This window comes from Pinus tabuliformis, chromosome J (genome assembly GCF_031772625.1).
Source record: "Pinus tabuliformis cultivar Carrire ecotype Pingquan chromosome J, CPIR1, whole genome shotgun sequence".
In the NCBI taxonomy this organism is placed as follows: domain Eukaryota; kingdom Viridiplantae; phylum Streptophyta; class Pinopsida; order Pinales; family Pinaceae; genus Pinus; species Pinus tabuliformis.
The window spans coordinates 1,615,204,185-1,615,225,060 of NC_142295.1; the positions used below are offsets into that span (position 1 = coordinate 1,615,204,185).

Below are 20,876 nucleotides of genomic sequence, written 5' to 3' on the forward strand. Positions count from 1 at the left end.
TATATTACCAGGCAAATAGATTCAAGTTTCAGTTGCAGAATATGGATGAGCAAGGTAACCCATTGTCAGTTATCCATTGGACTTCACTGGTTCCTTCACACCTCTTTGTGTTTATTATGCAGTGATATTATACCAAGGATATCTCCAGAAATCAAGAAAGTCTTACACCTCTTAGAACAATGAAAGGTCGGAGACTAGTATTTATACCAGAATTATACAGAGATCAGAATTTATGGATGTGAGCTCCCTCCTTATAGATTACCAGTCTTTGTGCCAGTGAGGATTTTTGCTTTGGAGTATGCCAGACATATGCTAAATATGGATGAACTACATTTTGTGTCCAACAAGAAGAAATCACAGTTCAAGCTAAAAGCACAAGTAGGCCCTTACATTGTAAACACCAGAGCAACAACAAAGGAGGTGGAAGCAGTTCTAAAGCAGATGAAGTTCAAACCCAATTTACATGGTCCTATGACCCCTTGGGAGTAATCTCTAAGCTAAGAGTTGAACAAAAAAGTACTCCATATCCTCATACACCAAGGCTAGAGATAGAACAATATGCTAACCAAGAAGAATGGACAGAAAACACATTGCAGGAAGCAGAAGAACAATTGGTTAGTTAGTCTTCATTACAAACTCCCATTCCTAAAGACAAAAGAAAGCAAGAGGCCAAGGGAAAGCATGTCTCCCACTGACTCAGAAACACAGGCTACAGATTTTCTTGTTTTCAAGAGAAGGAAGAAGGATCCACAAACTACAACCAAAACTGATAACAAAGCTAGTCCTCAGGTGATCACCATTCAGGAAGAATCTTCAGAAGAAAGGGATGCATAGGAGCATACTACTTTGATTTTGACAGGCACTCCTACCACCTCTCTCCCTTATGTAGAAGAGACAACTGAGTCTCTTATCTCTTCTACTTCTCAGGTTCCACCACAGCCAAGTATATTCACAAGGTACAGAGAGATTAAATTAAAAAATGAAGCTCTCAAAGCTTCAACATACTCAGAATTCTGGAAACAAACTGCCACCACTCAACACAGGTTATTGTTTGCTTTTGATTCAGAGAAGGGGCAGTTTCAAATGGCCTTTTTGGAACCCAAAGTGTTAGCCCCCAGAGGTGTTGAAGATTATAAGGCCTCCATTTTTTCAGTGGACACTAAACAAGTTCATGCAATTGATCAAATCGATTTGCATAAGCAGGCAGGTGAGATGATTTATTCAACTCTAACCAGCTTTGCCATGGCTGCTTCAAAATTGCAGGTTTCATTGAACAATATGCACTCACAGCTTAAGATTGAGAGGATGTCCTCTATGGCCAAAGACACCAGAATCAAAACATTGGAAGAATTAGTTATTAAACTAGGATATGATCCTAGTGATGTCAATGCAACAGAGGAGGTGATCAAAAGCAAGAATGTAGACATTCAAGCTCTCAGGAAACAACTCAAACTCCCAACTACAGAACACCCTCAGGCTAAAGAAGTCACTAGTTTGGAGATGGAGAAAGAGAAGTTGTTTACATTAGTAGTGGAACAAAATGCTCAAATACAAAAAATGGAGCAAGACATGGAGGCACTGCTAAAAGAAAAAGAGCAATGGGAATCAACAGGGACATCAACAGGAACATCAACAGTAGGAACATCAACAATAGGGACTGTAACCCAGCTTACAACACAAGTATCAGTTTTAGATTCCTCAAAAAAGCTAACTCAAGCTTTGGGGGAATTATCATTGACAAACAAAGAGGTGGAGAAATTGTCAGCAATGCTCACCAAGATGGAAGAAAACAAGATAAAGGCAAACAATTCATACTTGGTAGAAGTACAAAAGAATTTCAAGTTAATTCATCAAATTCAGAAGTATGAAGAACAGTCCATCATTATTCAAATGTTGATAGAGGCAAAACACAACATTTGGCACAATATTAATGCAAATGTTACAAACTTGTGGCCTTCCATCCAAATAATTTTTGAACAAGAAGAATTGGTCCAGAGAGTTAAAGCAACAGTGGAGCAAACTAAAGTTGATATTGAGCATAGGCCAGAAGAAGCACAGAAGATCATAAGGCTGCTGAACTCCAAAACCAGAGAAGAACTTGAAGAGCTCAACATTCAGGACAAAACAAAGACAGTAATGGAAGTCAAAAGAGTTTTGACTAAGAAGAATTTGATGGTGCAATTGGAGAACAAGTGCAAAGAGCTAGAGCTATAGGTTAAGAGATTCAACATAAATTTTTCTTTGTTGCAAGAGAAAGGACTTCCCACTCTCAGAAACTCTAATGGAAAATTGATTCCATTAGAAAATTACCAGGAACAGTTATGCAACATAGTTGCAGATGCATCTAAGTTTGCAAAGGCAAAGGGAGCTATCAGTGGAGAAGCCTTTCTGGAGGGCTTGCAGTTTGATTTAAACATACAACATGAAATTCATCATTTATTTTTGAATAAACCAACGTTTCAAACTTACACTGAGGTAGATGAAAGGTTTAGAAACATGGTGAATTTTTCTATCCCAGGTGAAGAACGTTGGGACCAATTACTGGAGTTGGTCGAATAAGGATGAACAAAAGACCTACAATTTTGGCACAAAAATAGAAAGCAGGAGCTAGAAAAAGTCACAGTCAGCAACAAATTTCCTTCAAATTTTCAACAGACAGTCGAATTTGTCCAAAGTTTCTATTTTCTAGTTCTGTTTTAGAAAAATATGTAATTCTGTTAGATATTATTTTGTAATCAATTCCTTTTGGAATCTAAAGTTAGTTCAGTAGAAAATCTATAAATACTTTGTAATAAGACTTAGAAAAGGTTGGAACTTGTATGAAGAAAGGAGCTGTATATTGATGTAAGCTGTGCATTGTACTGAAAGTGATCAATTTACAGAAATACAAAGAGTTTTGTTCCAGGATTCCCGTGTCAAATAATTGGTGATGTATTTTCTTATGTAAAAATTGTTTCTTTTCTCAGTTTTCCATATGTTTTTCCCTCTTTATTGTTGCAAGAATATTAAGGGCCTTTTCTTAAGTGTACTCTGCTCTGGCTTGTAAACAATATCAATGTTTTCATTCTGATATAAGTATAAAATTCATCTCAGTATGCTCTATATTTAATTGAACTTAAATCATATTCATCCTTTCACTCCACAAACGCTCTATAATCTCCAAAAGTTTGCCTATCTTTCCTTGTTACAACTGCTCTGTCATTTCATGATGGATTGCCCAGAGGTTCATGACTCCATGCCTAATGGACTTTCCTTGCATTTTTCAACCAAACCTTTGAAAAACCCAACCTCAAATCTCAATAACTAGCCTAATATCTTAAAACATAAATCTAAATTAGAAAGAGATATCCCTATCTGAAGCTGGAAGGGTTAGATCCCAGCTTTACAAGTGGTTTTGTGGTTACCTCTGGGTTTCTCTCCTCAGCCTAGGGAAATTTCGGAGTGATAACAACTTCCAATAACGCTGATGTCATGCCTTTTTAGGGCTCCAAATGTCATGTGTGAAAAGGTGTCAAAGTGCTCGGACCATCAAAGCTTTGAGGAAATGTTCTAAAATCCACCTCAAATCCTCCTCTGGGGTCCCAAGTGCAATTGGGGTGCCATCATGTGGTCTCCATGGGTCTCTAATTGTCCAAATAAGGCCTCCTCTCTCCAACATTAAAGCTTCTCTAGGTGCAACAAGCCCTCCTTAGTCTCTTAATGGGAGACCATCCTCATCTGAGTTCTAAATTAGGTCCTGTCCATCAGTTTGTGTCAAGGCTAGCCTGGGGCACACTGGGTCCAGTGGTGTCATCATGAAGAATCCTTTGTGCTAGGTTAAAGTAGACCAACTTCTTGGGTCTTGAGGGTACTTTGGGACATGCAACATCTGCGTATGCGCTGTCAAGAGGCTCGACCCTCCCAATGTCACATTTACTAAGCCATCCATCTCTCTAAAGAGGCCTGGGTAATTGTGAAGTGGGTAGCCTCAAGGCTTGGGCGTTGTGGACTACTTGACAAAAACAACATGAACTCAAGTGAAAGCAACCATCCATTAGAGACTAAGATCATTTATGCATCTAAGTGGACCAAACTTGAATGTTAAGGGCATATTAATACTTCAAACAAGGATCACCTTCCGATATCTAACTAGACCAAGTTTCATAAAGGTGTTCCCTACCTTGATAGAGGTGGCTAATGGTCAACCCTATTAGGTGCTTCTAACCATCAAGTGGAATGATAGTTCCAAGCTGAACCTCTCAATCAATAGGTGTTAGTGTAAATATGTGATAATGAAGGGGAAAAGGCTTCATGGCAAGTGCCATGGTCAAAGGGATCAACTGATGGGGGTGTCCACATCCTGAATGTATGAATGTAAAGGAGGGAGCAATTGTGGAGGCATGAGTTACCCTGCTTGACTTGCTTTTTCCACCCCTCTTGTGTGCCTTTTACTTCTTCTTGATAATGCTTTTTTGTATTACCACATATAGCTCAAGGGTTAGAGCTTGCTATTTATGTTGTAGCATTTTTATTACCCCTTAAGGTGAGTTAGTTTATCGCTCATTATGGTTGGGACACGCAATGGTTCCTTTTGTTGCAATGGAGCATCATGTGCTTAGGAACCAGGTGATGGCTTATGAGGAAGGTAGAGCTCATGCTAGGCTTTTGCCCACATGCTAACGTATGTCATGGCCATCTTTTGCATTTTGATTTTCTTTTTTTCTTGTATTATGGCTATGATATGCTTTTTCATTCTTTTAGCTGCATTAACCTTCAGGTCAATAGTTTTCCTGCCCTACTCAAGGAGTGTGGATATGTGGGTATCAAATCCCAAGGAACCAATGATAAGTTAGACTCAAAGAATGGAGGTGGCGTATGGGGCTTCTAATGTGCAATTGAAACTATCAAGCATGGTATGGGCTTGTTATCTCAATTTAGGTTTTCCAAGTAGTGCTCCTCCTATAACCATAAGGCTCAAGGGAGGTCCTACTAGAGTAGGGCTAAATATTAACACCCCTTGTTAAGGTGAGAGAAAAAATTTACAGTTAAGATTGGTTAATCTCCTAGATCACCCTTTATCCAAACTAAATGCCCAAAACAAACCAATATAAGCACTCGATTGCAAAATGATCAAAGTACCTTTTAAATAGCAACCCACCTTCATGCAAGTGTAAATGCTGGATGGTGAGATGCACATGGCTGATACAAATGACAAAGGCACATGGCATATCATCATCAAATAGTGTCTATCAGAGGTTGTTGACTATCAAATGTAGGAGAAAAGTTTTCTCCCATGGGGTTACTATGTTGCAGGAAACGTGGGGTAGGAGGGCGTTTCCGTACGGAAATGAGTACGAAACGTTGAAACGCATTTGGTACAACTCTGAAACACGTTTCAGGCTGTACTGCCATGTTTCACGAAATTGAAACGTGGCCAGTACGGCCTGAAACGCGTTTCAGGGCCGTATGACCCACGTTTCAGCATTTACTTGTGTTTTTTTTTTTTATTTGTTTTCTAATCTATTCTTACGTTAGCCTAGTGACTTCTAGTTGCTTCCAGATGCCTGTCTAAAGTTATAAAAGTGAACTTTTGCCCTAGTGTTGATATGCAGTTCATGGTAATGTTAAATTCTTAAAGTAAAAGTGATATTCTCCTTTATTTTTCATTTTCATCCTTTTACTTAAATTTTTAACATTACCATGAAATGACTCAAGATGTTTGAGAGTGGTTTCGCCCTCATTGGATTTCATATGGAGAAAGTAGAATTTTAGATCTCACTCAAAATCCAGCAGACTTATCTGTTTTTCAGGATTTCAGGATTGGGGGGATTGCAATGTTTCCATTGGATTTTATCATGTACTAGGGTATGGAACTTGTATTTAATCGAGAGAACAAAGCCCTCTATGCAGGGGAGACTCCCAATAATCAAGAGAATGTAGGGTACTAGGGTATGAAACTTGTATTTAATCAAGAGCACTAAGGTCATTCGACTATGTAGGAGGAGACTCCCAATCAAGCACGAGACAAAAAATTAGAAATTTCTCGTGGCTGATTTTGGATATTTCTATTTTCATTATGTGATTATTCATGAGTAAATGTGATGTAAATTTAGATACTTATAGTTTATGCATTGACAATTGACAATTTTATCATAATGTAATAAATTAGAATGTATCATATATGCTTTATGATTGCACATATTTCTTAAATGTTAAATGTCCTAATATATATATATATATATATTATATATATATATATATATATATATATATTATATATATATATATATATATATATTTGCGTTTCCCCGTTTCCAAAATTTGGGGAGGTCGCGTTTCGTATCGCTTCCCGTTTCCCCGTTTCGTGCAACCTTGGGTTACACATTTTGGTGGGTAACAAGCCCATAAGGGGCCTTCAATCTGCACACATGAGACTCTCTCCCATGCACCTCAAAGCCTTGAGGCTGCTCAATATACACCTCCTCCTCAATCACCCCATTGAGGAAAGCAGTCTTCACATCCATCTGATGTATCCTCCACCCCATCTCTGAAGCAATGGACATGACTGCTCTAATGGATGCGTATCTGGCGATAGGTGCGAATTTCTCCTCATGGTCTACTCCTTCCTGCTAGGAGAACCCTCTCGCCACAAGCCTCACTTTGTACTTCTTGACACTTCCATCAACTGCATGTTTGATCTTATATGTGCATTGAAAAGTGACCACTGATTTTCCCTCAGGCCTCGATACTATGTCCCACACATCATTCCTCATGATGGAGCTATACTCCTCCACCATGGCATCCCTCCAGACTTGCACATCTGCAACCTCCTCAAAAGTAGAAGGCTTAGACTCACTGATGTTGCTTGACAAGGCCAAATAATTGGAAAATCTTGCTGGTGGTCTATGGTTCCTGAAAGTGCTGGTAGGAGCCTCTACATGCTTCTTAGAATCCCTCAAGGTTTTTTGGCCCATCTTGGCCTTCACCTGGTAGAGCTCAAAGGAACATCTCGCTCCTCCAGATCTACAGGCTGTGTCCTTGCTGCTGGTGTTATTGGTCCATGCTCAACCTTAGGAGCCTCTTGCTCCTAATCCTCTACCCTTGTTGGCTCTCTCTCTCTCTCTCATCATACCTCCTAAAGGTCATGCCCTCATCGAATTTGCATCTTGACTTACAAAAATTTTCCTCTGTCCTGGAATGTAGACTCGATAGGCCTTTGAGACCTCACTGTAGCCCACAAATATGCCCCTTTTTGACAAGGGCTCCAGCTTAGTCCTTTTCTCCATAGGAGTGTGAACATAAACTGGACTACCAAAGATATGCAGATGACTTACCTTTGGCTTCACTCCTGTGAACATTTCCTTAGGAGTCATATCCTCCAACACTCTATGAGGACTCCTATTCTGCAGATACACAATTGTATTGCAGGCCTTCGCCCACAAAAACATATGCAATTCCTCTCGGGAAGTCCATTCCGCTGAGGGTTGTAAGGTACCGTGAGCTCCTTCTTGATCCTTGCTGCCTTGCAAAAATCCTAGAACTCATTGGAGGTATACTTGCCTCCATTATCCGATCTTAACACCTTAATCCTTTTCTCGGTCTAGTTCTCCACAAGAGCTTTAAACTCTTGAAACCAATCGAAGACCTCACCCTTGGTCTTCAAGAAGTAGATCCAAGTCTTCTTGGAAAAATCATCTATGAATGTTGCAAAGTACAATGACCATGTGATTGATTCCACTGGCATAGGACCACAGATGTCTAAATGCACCAAGTCCAACACACCCTTGGACCTAATCTTGCTGTGAGGAAATGCAACCTTGGCTCGCTTGCTAAGTACACACCCATTGCACACTCCTTGCTTCACCCTGATTTCCGAAAAACCTATAACCATTCTCCGTAACATAGGAAGAGCCTTGTAGTGTAGGTGTTCATCCTCGTGTGCCATAGCTCGCTTTGGCTGCCACTCTCGTGTACGAGAGCCTTCACTAGCTGTCCTCTTAGTAGATAGAGATTCTTCTTCCTTCTCCCAATTACTCGCCTCTTGTTGGGATCAGTTCCTTATGACCCAACAACCACTTCTACTACTATGAAGTTGACTTCTTGTCCTCTGTTCTCCATGGCTGAAACTAATAAGCAGTGTTGCACATATCGCGATAATATCAAAATTATCGTGGTATTATTGCCGAAAGACCCTTTGTTGATATTATCACCGAAAATTATCACAATAATTTGCCCAGGTGCAGGTGAACTTATCAAGATAATTTTGAAATTATTGCAAAGGATCGAAAATTATTGCCATAATAGGAAAAAATGCGAATATAAGTTGTGGTTTGGGTTTTTGTCAGGTCATTTTGGTTTCTTCTTGTGCTAAGATTGAGCTTTGAGGGTTGTGTGAGTCCTGTGACCATTTTTCATCAAGGAAACAAGGGGTAGTCCATAGTTTTCTTTGCTATTAGCTGAGCATTCTTGGAGTGGAGATTTACTCCAGTATACCATATATCCATATTTATTATTTCCAGGTATGTAAAATAAAAAAGAATACCTTCCTTTTCTTTGTTTTCCAAGATTAGTATATACTATAAATTTAGAGTCTACCTCTTCTTATCCTCTTTTGAATTTCCACATTTGTTTTGTGTGGTAGGTCCAAAACCTGAAAATTTAATTAGAGCTCTACAAAATGGCAAAGCCATTGGACCAAATGTGGGAGTATGGTGAGCCATGTGAGGATGATAATAGAGCAAAGCTGAGGTGCAAGCTCTGTGGAATGGAAATGTTTGGCAGAATCACCCGCTTGAAATACCACCTTGCCAAAATCCCAGGGCATGATGTGCATATTTGCCCTAGAGCTACCCCAAACATTGTCCTTATTGCAAAGAACTCAATTCGTGATACTACTAGAAAGAGAGATTAGAGGGAGGAACTAAGGAATTTCATGGGAACCACAAGCTTATCGGATTATCGTTATAGACTTATAGTATCTAGAATCTAGATGCCTCATGATGATCATCTCATGAGATATATTTATTTTTGTTTTAATGTGATTTTGTATTAAGTTTTAACTATTATCTTGTTAGGACTCCGAACTTATAATTGAGGAGTCAAGACAAAATGACAAATATCATATTTCAAACTTCAGTATCTAGTATCTACATCTTATACATTTTATATTGTAGTTTTATTTTCATATTTGTGTGACAATGTGTTTGTTTGATGTTGATGTTGCTTTAAAAGAATAAAAATTTGAAAGAAATGATTATTTTGGTATTTGTTTCAAGTTTCCTGATAGTTTCCAATATTTTCCCCGATATTGTCGATAATTTAAATTTTGGACCGCCGATGATAAATTGCTAATAATAATAAATGTAACATTGCTAATAGATTATTCTCGATACTCGCTATAAACAACACTTCATTCATCTCCATGATACCTCCTAAGTTCATTTGAAAAATGCCATTTCTGGGCTCCTTGATCATGTTGGTGAAAATGTCTCGAGATCCCATCATGTGACGAGATGCTCCACTGTCCACAAACCAAACACCTCTCGTGACGGTTCTAGAAAGGCATGACACCAAGGCAAAGTTCTTCTTGAACGTTTTAGCTAAGGCAACCACTGCATAGATGGTAGTCTTCCTATTTGGACACTGACTGGAAAAATGCCTAAACTTGTGACATGCAAAGCACTTGACTTTGCTCATGTCCTTTTCCTTTTTACCCTGTGAAGGTCCACCTCCACTCTAGTTTTGCTTGGCCTTCCCTTTGCCCCTTTTTGCTTGTGTAACAAGAGCAAGCTCCTCTTTCTCCTCACCACTCCTTTGCTGTCCTCTGGTTAATGAATTCTTCCAGAACTCCTTCAGGAAGCTATAGCCTAGCTAGGATCCCATCCACAAAGGTGGCCCAATGCTTGGCACATCCTTTTAGAGTTACTTTCACAATCTCTAAATCATTCACAACCTCCCCAATAGAGCTTGTTGGATCCTTGTGAGGTAAGATGTTACAGTCTCTGATTTGTTCATCTTGATGCTGTTTAATTTTTCTCGCAACACCATCTTCCTATTTTTGTTTGTGCTCTAATAAAGACTGGTTAGGGCTACCCACATCTGACGTGTTGTGTCCTTCCCTGATATGTGAGGAATTATGTGATCCCTCACACCATCCAAAATTATACCCATTGCTTTCACATCTTTCTGATTGTGCTCGGTTGCTTGGTTTGGATTTGAAGGAACCTAGATATTTGTGTTCACAAAATTCCACAAACCATTCATTTTTAAAACTATGGTGATCTACTCCTTCTAGGGGCTGAAGTTAACAACCCCGTCCAACCTGTCTTCATATCGCAAACTACTCAGTGATGCCATCTCACAAATTGACTTGGTGACTTGGCCACAAAACCCCAACACTGCAAAATTAAAAGTATTTCTGTTGCTGTAAAAAGAAGAAATTTGCTATTGCAAACCTGGTGATCTCGAATCTCTCTTTCAAAGTTTTCTAGAGCTTTGATACCATGTTAAAGTCTCCTAATACCAACCCAGATTTATTTTCTCGCAACAATTATTTATTCCTAACAATTTATTTTATTATCCAAATAAATTTTGATTTGTTGAAAATAAAATCATTGGTGTTTTAACTTCCAGAAATATATATACCTGTGTTGCAAACATCTCAATTTTATTGCGAAAAAATCGCGAAATCATGATTTATTGGCTTAGTCAATGTTCGCTGACTTTTACCGATATTTTGCTAGTATCTTAATTTTGCCATTTTTTACCGATATTTTCATGATTCTTACGATTTTTTGGTTTTTCAGACCCTTGCTGATTTGATCTCAATGCTGATGTTTGCAACTTTGATATATTTAGATGAAATAAAAAACAGAGAGAGATCAATCACACATTACAACAGATAAACACCCACAACAATTCTCTTTCCTTAATTATTCTCAAGAAAATAAGGGTTTCAACCCACTGGGAAATTAAAACGAAATACGCATTGACTGGAACCTACAACTCCACCATTGGAAGAAGTTGGCCCAAGGAATTTTGCCCCACTGGAAATCAGCCTTTGAAGAAATTCGGCCTGGAGAATTCAACCCGCATATTCACCAACAACTCAACCTTGTGCCTTCCCCTTGAACAACCTCTGCACTTCAGGAAATTCTCCCTTGGCAAATAAACCTCCTCCTCACTTCAACAATTTGTCATTGAACTGGACAACAATTTGGCCTCCTAGAAACGCTCTTGAATCCACTTGCACTCTTCTTCCTCTGCGCTATGGTCTAATTGAGCCACTAACTCTAGAGAAAAATCGCTTTCTTCACTTGTGTCTTCACCTCTCCCTTAGGCTTATTTTAATCTCCATCAAGCCCAAATCCCTAACCCTAATCTCGCTTCTAGAAGATCTAGGAGATCAATTCTAAATCACTTAAATAATTTCATAATTTATCCTAAAAAATTGACTTAATAGTCCACAATAATTAATTGACTTTAATTGTTGTACTTTCCTAAGTTAGACTTAGGAAAGAAGATATAAATCACTTATTCCAACAAGCAAGCACCTAAAGAGGCAATAAATCATCTTTGAAATGCTAAGACACCAAACCTATGTAGTGTTGATTTTTTCTACAAGATGTGTAGTAGAAACCAATTCTCTGATCTGATAATTACTACCTAACGATAAACAATTTATGTCATGCCACTGATATCATTGAGCAATTATACACAGAAAATCTCTACAATTAATGCAGCGGAAACAATAATGATCATATAAAGACAACCATGCACAATAGAGACAATAATTTTACCCCGGGAAACTCAACCTTGGGAGAAAAATGGTGAACCGAAGAACTTTTCTTTTAAGAGAAATTATTCTTTAGCAAGGTTTATAAATCCAATTTGTCTAGAAATCTGTCCCAATGTCCAAGTCAAAATACCAGTGAAATCTGGTCAAACTCAACAACAAAATAGCACTGGTCAAAACCAGTCAACTCTGGTCAAACTTTGCTCTGGTCAAATTCGCTAGTCAATGTATGCAGTCAATGCCCTGCAGCTATGCAGTCAACACCCTGTGGCCCTGCATTCAATGCCCTATGGTCAACTGCATTCGACGCTCTGCAGCCAGCAGCGGTCAAAGCCTTGTGGCTAGTTGCGGCCCAGTCAAACTCGGTCTGCTCTTGTCAAAACGGGTCAAAACAGAGATCAATTCTAAATCACTTAAATAATTTCATTCTTTATCCTTAAAAATTGACTTAATAGTCCACAATAATTAATTGACTTTAATTATTGTACTTTTCCTAATTTAGACTTGGGAAAGAAGATATAAATCACTTACTCCACCAAGCAAGCACCTAAAGAGGCAATATATCATCTTCCACATGCTAAGACACCAAGCCTATTTAGAAGACCTTCAAAGCTACCACAAGCTTTAACAATGCATGACTTAGACTGGGAGTATAGATTCTTAGCTAAAAGTATAAAAATAGGTCAAGGTAGAGGCCTTTGACACAGTTGAGTAGTTTAGCGGGTTGACCAATTAAGAGCAAGAGAGAGTGCAGGCAGTCAGGAAAGAGGCGTTTTTGGGTGGCACATGGATCTGTATAGTTATATGGATAGGATTGTATGGATCTATGCAGTAGTAAAGACAGAGGCTGGTTAGTCTATATAGTTGGCCGCACAACCATACAGCAGGGAATACTTCTGAGGCAGTCATTCCACTCAAGTTCAGGGTGATTTTGGCAACTCTGCAGTGTTGTTTTTTGGGCAGTGTGTGGAGGTTTCTTTGTAAGTTTTTCGAAGGAATGAAAAGCTGATTTTTGAAGGAGTAATTACCTGTATTTGTGTGAAATTGATTTTATGCTTATGCTATTTAATTTCCACTGATTGTGTGATTAATCCTATGGTCTGAAATTTATTTCTGCATTATTTAAATTCAACAATTAACTATTTGGTTGATCAAGATCATAAGGACTTCAGTCACCTAGGCTTGAAGATTTTTCACATCGTTGAAATTTATTTGTGAAGTTATTATTGGAATTTTCAATTAATGTATTTTATATTGTTAGATCAAGTATTTAGGGTGTTGAAAGTTGAAATCTCTCTCTCTTATCCAGTGAAGTTGGTTTTGAACAGTTGCAAGCTGATTGTTGGTAATTCAAAACCTTAGCAATCTTCAATCAGAGAAATTATATTATTATATAGGTTCTGGCCATGTATGTTTTCATTATGATCTGATTCTATATCTAATGGAGCCAGCAAATGCTCTGTGCTGCATACTTTTCTCAAAGAACATGTTTTGGTTTGCCAGGGTCTTTATTTTGAACTGTTGGCAACTAAAAGCACTGTTTTCAAAAATATGTAAATTATAGCAACACTGCAGTTTTATTTGGTCTGATGGAAAAACTGAGTTTGCTCTTCATGTTTGCAGCTACTGAAAATGATTGATGATGGACAAGCGATAGACATCCAAGAACTCTCCAACAAAGCTTTCTTGAAACTTCTTAAGAAGTTGTTTAAATCGTTAAAGCTTAAAAGGACAGGAAGAGGACTTTATCTGCTGCCTAGAGGAGGTTGCCCTTGTCTGGAAGCTGTAGGTTCTGTCATTGAGTGTGATACTAGTGTTGCAATTGAAAGTCAATCTGACCATCAAAGAGAGTATCAAGAAGATGAACAATCTGATCTTCAAGGAAGGGAAGCCAAATATAACGATGAAATACCTGATCATGATGCCAATCATGTTGAAGTATCTGAGCGGAAAGCTGATTCACCATCCTCTACCAAACGCAGGTTCAATTTCTGATTACATGACAAGCAGTTGGAATGTCTTACCAATTTTAGTTGTTTTAGCGAATATCGTTATGGTTTCCAGTGTATCTTATGTTATGTATAGTCATTATATTTTCTCATATGTGAGAGAGGATAGCCTATAGTTTTATATTGTTGGATGTGTAAATACCATACTTGCCCTTATTTTATCATGGTAGCTGCTAACATAGCAGTACATGACACCTCACTTTGACATATTGGTTCCTGTGAAAGCAAACATCTATTTTCTCATGACTTATTTTGTGACAGAGTTTCATCGAGTTTCTTCCACAACCAATGTAATGTACATATAATATTGGAGATATAAAGATCTTGCATCTACTACTAACTATACAAATAGAAATATTAATCAAAAGTCAACAAGATCCATTGGAGGAACTTCAACTTACATTATCAACTTTATTTCGTGTTGGTGTAATCAATGCTCCAATATGTATTTATTATAATCTTGACTTAGTGGACATTGTGTCTTTGTTGAAACTTGAAAGACACTAGTCTATCATTAATGTGGCGGTTGGATAAGGTAAGATAATTTTATCAATGTCCAGCATGTCCAGTGAGTGATCTAAGGTTGTTAAATTATGTTAAATTATGGTATGTTCTATGCTTAGAGCAATTTACTTAATGCGGCGGTTGGATAAGGTAAGATAATTTTATCAATGTCCAGCATGTCCAGTGAGTGATGTAAGGTTGTTAAATTATGGTATGTTCTATGCTTAGAGCAATTTACTTCAATTTCTTCTTATTAGCCCAGTGTCAATTCACAGTTTGGCAATCACATTAACATAAAGTAAAATGCTGATAGAACATAAATAAATCGACAGAAGACAAGCCAAGACAAGAGACACAAGATGTGGTGGCTAGCCAGGGACAAACCCCAATGCGGGGAAACCCTTTGATCAATTCTTCTCTATTCTTCAATAATTCAGCAGAGAGAGAGAGAGATAGTACAATATCACAAATCTGTGATTTTATATCAGCAGTAATACAACAGCAACCAGCAAAGTCAAAGCTAGTCAAAACAGCTCCAATTTGACCTCAAGTCAACCTAGGAGAACTCGGCCTCCAACAGCAATAGTAAGCAGCCCAAAACAGTCCACAAAATGTGGTCAAACAGCAGTCAATGCACTGCAGCCCTGCAGTCAGCCGTAACCAGTCAACGCTGGTCAAATCTGTGGTCAAACAGGCCAGTGTTTGCCTACCCAGCAATGCGGCTAGCCTAGGAGAGGCTGCCCAACCCAAAAACGCAGTCAAACCTTCCACTATGCTGGTCAATGCATGCATAAAACAGATCTGCGTCCTTCACGTTCAGCCCTAAGTCAACGCTGCCCTAAATATAATCTGCGTCCTCCTTCTTGAGCCACACATGTGAGAGAGAGATTCTTCTAATGCGTAGGAGAGAGAGAAGATGTGTGGTGAGATGAGTGGAATAATGCCACAAGGTCTCCTCCTTTTATATGAATCGTGGAGGACAAGTTGGGGGTGTGCCACACACTTTAGCTTGCTGGCCGACCTTGACAAATTGTCAAGAAATACAAATAAATTCATATCTCCATGAATACATGTCGGAATCGGATGATCGTTAGATCAATCCTGCACCTCTCGGCGAGAGGAATCCAAGAAAAATATCAACTGTCATAAATAAGATGACCCACATGAGGTTTGGCCCTAGTTGCCAATTTTAACACTCCCTCTCAACTAGGGAGAACTCCATCTGCTAATCCATCTGTCTGTCGGCACTATCTCTGCCATCAAATGCACTGCTCGGCTCTGCTGAACTATGAAGAAGAAGAAATGATCGAGGATGTATCATACCATCCTCTACTGACCCGAAGTTAGTCCCAGATAAAAGAGAGTGCTCAATAGCGTTCTTATTGACTCGAAGTCAGTCCCAGAGAGTGCGTCATACCAATCTTACTGATCCCAGATCAGTTCCAAAAGGGAGTGAGTTATATCACTCTTACTGACCCGAAGTCAGTTCCAACTGATCCCGGATTAATGTCATCCTAGCATAGGCAGTATGGTAGATACATGATGCGTCCATCAATACTACTATGGTCCCTATCCTCATTTCCCTACTCATTGGCCAAATGAGAGGTACTTCCCATGAGTCCTAGACTACATGGGTAGGATGCCTCGGCAGGAGAAGGATGAACCACTCATCCTGCCTACAAGTCGCCACGGGGTATCATAGGGGAAGGCTGAACCATTCACCCTGTACACAGCGTACCACTAGGGGAGGGTGAGTCGCCCTATGGTCCCTCGTCGCTCCAAGAAGTACCCCAAGCCCCTCGGAGCTCCCAGAGCTCAATGTATGCATCATACAGGACCCTCATAAGAGGGTCTCTCAACGACTCCTAGTCGTTCTCGGAAAGTCAAGAATTTGACCTTTCCTAGGGGCTTCGTCAGAATGTCGGCGACCTGCTCATCTGTACCGATATGATGGAGCCTTATTGCTCCTCGTTGTACCATATCCCAGATAAAGTGGTACCTGATATCGATGTGCTTGGAGCGATCATGAAATACAGGATTCTTGGATAAACGAATCCCACTTTGGTTGTCGCAAAGGATCACGGTAGTATCCAATGTATGTCTAGGAGGCCATACTCACAACAATGTACTCTGCCTCAGCGGTGCTCAAAGCCACCGACTTCTGCTTCCTGCTCATCCAGGAGATCGAGGAAGAACCCAAAGAGAAACAACACCTGGAAGTGCTCTTTCGGTCCACCACACTGCCTGCCCAATCAGCATCGGAATATCCATGTAGCCTCACATCTCCGATAGTGTATCTCAACCCATAAGTGATTGTGCCCCGAAGATATCTCAGAAGATTCTTGGCACCAATCCAATGTGAGTGATGAGGCTCAACCATATATTGGCTCAACGTGTTGATTGCAAAACATATATCCAGACGGGAGTTCACCAAGAACATTAATGCTCCTATGAGTTGACGATACTCAGTAGCATTTCCCAAAGCAAGTCTGACAGCACTACTGCATAACTTCTTGAAGTTAAGCTCCATCAGGGTAGTCACGAGCTTGCAGTCCACCATACCGAATCTCTCCAATATCTTCACCACGTATTTTCCTTGAGATAGGAAAATCTCCCCTGGCTTCTACCAGACTTCCAGCCCTAGGAAATAGTGCATCAGTCCTAGGTCCTTCATCTCAAATTCGGAAGCCAACTCCCTCTTACATTTGTGAATGAGAGGGTCTGCACTTGTCAGAAAGAGGTCGTCAACATACAACACCAGTATGAGAGGTTTATCATCCTCAACCTTAAAGTAAATGTTTGGATTGACTTCACTCCTAGTGAATCCCAGCGTCATCAAGTAGCTATCAATTATCTCATACCAAGCTCGGGGTGCTTGCTTCAACCCATAAAGGGCTTTCTTCAACCTGCATACATGAGATTCCCAATTATGAATCTCAAACTCCTCGGGTTGTTCCACATAGACTTCCTCTTTAATCGAACCATGCAAGAATGCGGTCTTGACATCCATCTGATGTAGGTTCCATCCTTGCGAAGTAGCAAGGGCTATGATCGAGCGGATGGTGGTGTATCGGGCAACAAGTGCAAATATCTCATCATAATCTATACCTTCCTTTTGAGAGAAGCCACGAGCGATAAAGCAAGCCTTATACTTTTCAGCACTCCCATCAGCTCCATGCTTTATTTTGTAAAGCCACTTCGAGGTGACAACTGTTTTGTCCTGGGGTTTGGGGACCACATCCCAGACATCGTTCTTCATGATGGACTCATATTCCTCATTCATAGCATCCTTCCATACTTGATGCTTCACGACTTCTTTGAACAATGAAGGCTCATTTTGAATAATGGTGCTCATAATGGTCAAGTGTCCCTGATACCTGGTTGACTTCTTACTTTTACAGAAAGTCCCTCTAGGTGCAATATGTTCTTCGGCATCATCAAGTGCCCCCTAAGCCATGAGGGCCTCTTCCTAGAAGAGGAAGGCTCTTGCGAACGGGGATCCATAGGATCCATAGGTTCTTCCACATTGGGCATCGTCTCATCTTCCTTTTCATTTGGCTTCCCGGTGTCAGCTTCTTTATCTTTTTCAGAATAGGAAGATTGTCAACCTTGCTAAGAGCCATATCTTCGTCAAAGGTGACATCATGACTTATCTCGACTTCCCTTTGACTAGCCACATAGATTCTATAGCCCTTAGAAGTTTCGCTATAGCCCACGAAGATTCCCTTCTTTCTAGATGCAACCAATTTGTTTCTTTTCTCTTTCGGCACATGAAAATATATAGGACTTCCAAAAATTCTAAAATGAGAGACATCAGGTTTCTTACCAGTGAACATCTCTTCGGGAGTCTTGGAATCCAATGCTTGATGAGGGCATTGATTTTGAACATATACGGCGATATTCACAGCTTCGGCCCATAGAAACTTCGGAAGCCTTTGATCATGGAGCATGGAACGAACAACTTCCAAAATCGTACGGTTCTTCCTTTCCGCCACACCATTCTGCTCAGGAGTGTATGGTGTTGTGGTCTCCCTCTTAATGCCAACTTCCTTGCAAAAGTCATGGAACTCATTGGATTCATACTCAGTCCCATTATCAGTCCTTAAGATCTTGATCCTCTTCTCGGTTTGATTCTTGATCAAGGCTTTGAAGTGACGGAACCAGGAGAACACTTCATCCTTCTTTTTCAAGAAGTATATCCAAGTCTTGCGAGAATAATCATCTGTAAAAGTGAGATAATATAAATATCCTCCCAAAGAGTTCACAGGTATCATACCAGATATGTCGGAGTGAACCAACTGTAAAATGTCGGAGGTCTTGCTATGGCTTGAGGGGAATGGTCCCCTTTTGAGTTTTCCTTTGGCACACCCTGGACATACACCTTCTTGCTCTACTTTAAACTCGGGCATCCCGGTCACCATCTGTGTCACATCGTGTAGAGCCTTATAATGAAGGCGGGCAAACCTCTGGTGCGATAGTTCAGAGTGAAGAGTTGTGTTGCAAGACATGACTCCCAACAGACTTCCTCCAACTTGATATAAAGAGTCAACTCGAAATCCAAGAGTGAAAGCATCTTTAAAATTCCTTTTCCACACACGTACCTTGCCATTGATGAAGGCCACCTTGTAGCCTTTGTCTTCCATTGCCGAAATGGACATCCAGGTTCTTCTTGAGATCAAGTACATATAGGACTTCTTGCAAATGAATTGTGTTACCCTGATTTAATTGAAGAGTAACATTCCCTACACCCTTTACAGGATAGGTGGAATTGTCGCCTAGAATAATATCCAAGTTTGTCTCTTTCTCTATCAGATTAGAGAGAGCTTCCTTGTAACCAGTGAAGTGCCTAGAGGCACCACTATCAATAAGCCAATTACCCAACAAGTCCGGAGGAGAGGTAGTGGAGAGGGCCGATATCAGATAATATTCATCTTGCTTATTGTTAACGAAATTTGATTCATGCCTGGAGTTCCTTGCTTTCTTGGAGGGTTGATCACTTCTTCAAGTGAGGCTCCAAGTGTAGTGAATAGTCAGTTCCCTGTCAATAATGACTTCTCCAATCGATAGGAGATCATTCTTGATCTCGGTGATCCTTAAGAAGTAGGATTGAATATCCTCGTCTTTGCCCTTCTTAATATCTTTCAGCGTATTCTTGAGGAACAAAACTTGATTTACATCACTAACTTTAAACAAGATTACCAGTCTATCGTAGATCTCCTTGGAGGTGTTCAACTCGGAAACATAGGCCACCAGGAGCTTGGGAATAGAGTCCCGGATGATCTTCTTCGCTTTGACTTCATCCTTACTGTACTTGTTCCTTGTAGCATCCGGTGCATTTGATGGAGGCTCTGTAATTCTGCCTCTCACATAGTCCAACACTTCTTGCTCTTCCAATGTCAGATCAAGAGACATCTTCCATCCGTGATAGTCAGACTTCTCACAGAGCTTGTCTTTGGCGGGGAAGTGTGATGAGGGACCCATGAAGTCTTTTGACTTTCTCTAATAGTCTTCGGTGATTGCTCTTGCTCTTGCTCTTGCTTGGTCTTTGTCTTCACCTCAACTCTGATACCATGTTAAATTATGGTATGTTCTATGCTCAGAGCAATTTACTTCAATTTCTTCCTATTAGCCCAATGTCAATTCACAGTTTAGCAATCACATTAACATAGAGTAAAATCCTGATAGAACATAAATAAATCGGCAGAAGACAAGCCAAGACAAGAGACACAAGATGTGGTGGCTAGCCAAGGACAAACCCTAATGCGGGGAAACCCTTTGATCAATTCTTTTATATTCTTCAATAATTCAGCACAGAGAGAGAGAGAGATAGTACAATATCACAAATCTGTGCTTTTATATCAGCAGTAATACAACAGCAACCAGAAAAGTCAAAGCTAGTCAAAACGACTCCAATTTGACCTCAAGTCAACCTAGGAGAACTCGGCCACCAACAGCAATAGTAAGCAGCCCAAAACAGTCCACAAAATGTGGTCAAACAGTAGTCAACGCACTGCAGCCCTGCGGTCAGCCGTAACAAGTCAACGCTGGTCAAATCCATGGTCAAACAGGCCAGCGTTTGGCTACCCAGCAATGCGGCTAGCCTAGGAGAGACTGCCCACCCAAAAACACAGTCAAAGCTTCCACTACGCTGGTCAACGCATGCATAGAACAGATCTGCGTCCTTCACGTTCAGCCCTAAGTCAGTGCTGCCCTAAACCTGATCTGCGTCCTCCTTCTTCAACCACACGTGTGAGAGAGAGACTCTTCTAATATTGAGACCCTTCACCTGGGATTTATTAATTTATATTGGTCACTCACTCACTCCTAATGCCTTACTGCATTTCGATGTTGGTACAGAAAAACTTATGAAACGCAGAATATATATAAATAAAATACTTTATTAACAGATGAAATTACAGATGATGATTGATTACAATGGGGTTCCTGGCTTATATACCGCCACGGACACCCTTTGGGAAAGGGCATGATTTTATGATCGTGCCCTTTCATCTAACTAAACCTAAAATTAAACAATAACCTAAAATAAACTAATTTTTTACATAACATTGCCTTCCTCTCGAAAGAATGCT

General features: G+C 40.0%; 1 protein-coding gene across 1 annotated transcript in view; it reads left to right on the forward strand.

Annotated features, from left to right (window-relative positions):
• LOC149233671 (uncharacterized) overlaps positions 1 to 20,876 on the forward strand; it is a 271,897-nt gene that overhangs the window by 60,391 nt on the left and 190,630 nt on the right. The window contains exon 4 of the mRNA XM_089382256.1: positions 13,397 to 13,755. Within this exon, the coding sequence (XP_089238382.1) occupies positions 13,397 to 13,755 (359 nt within the window). The remainder of the gene's footprint in view (positions 1 to 13,396; positions 13,756 to 20,876) is intronic.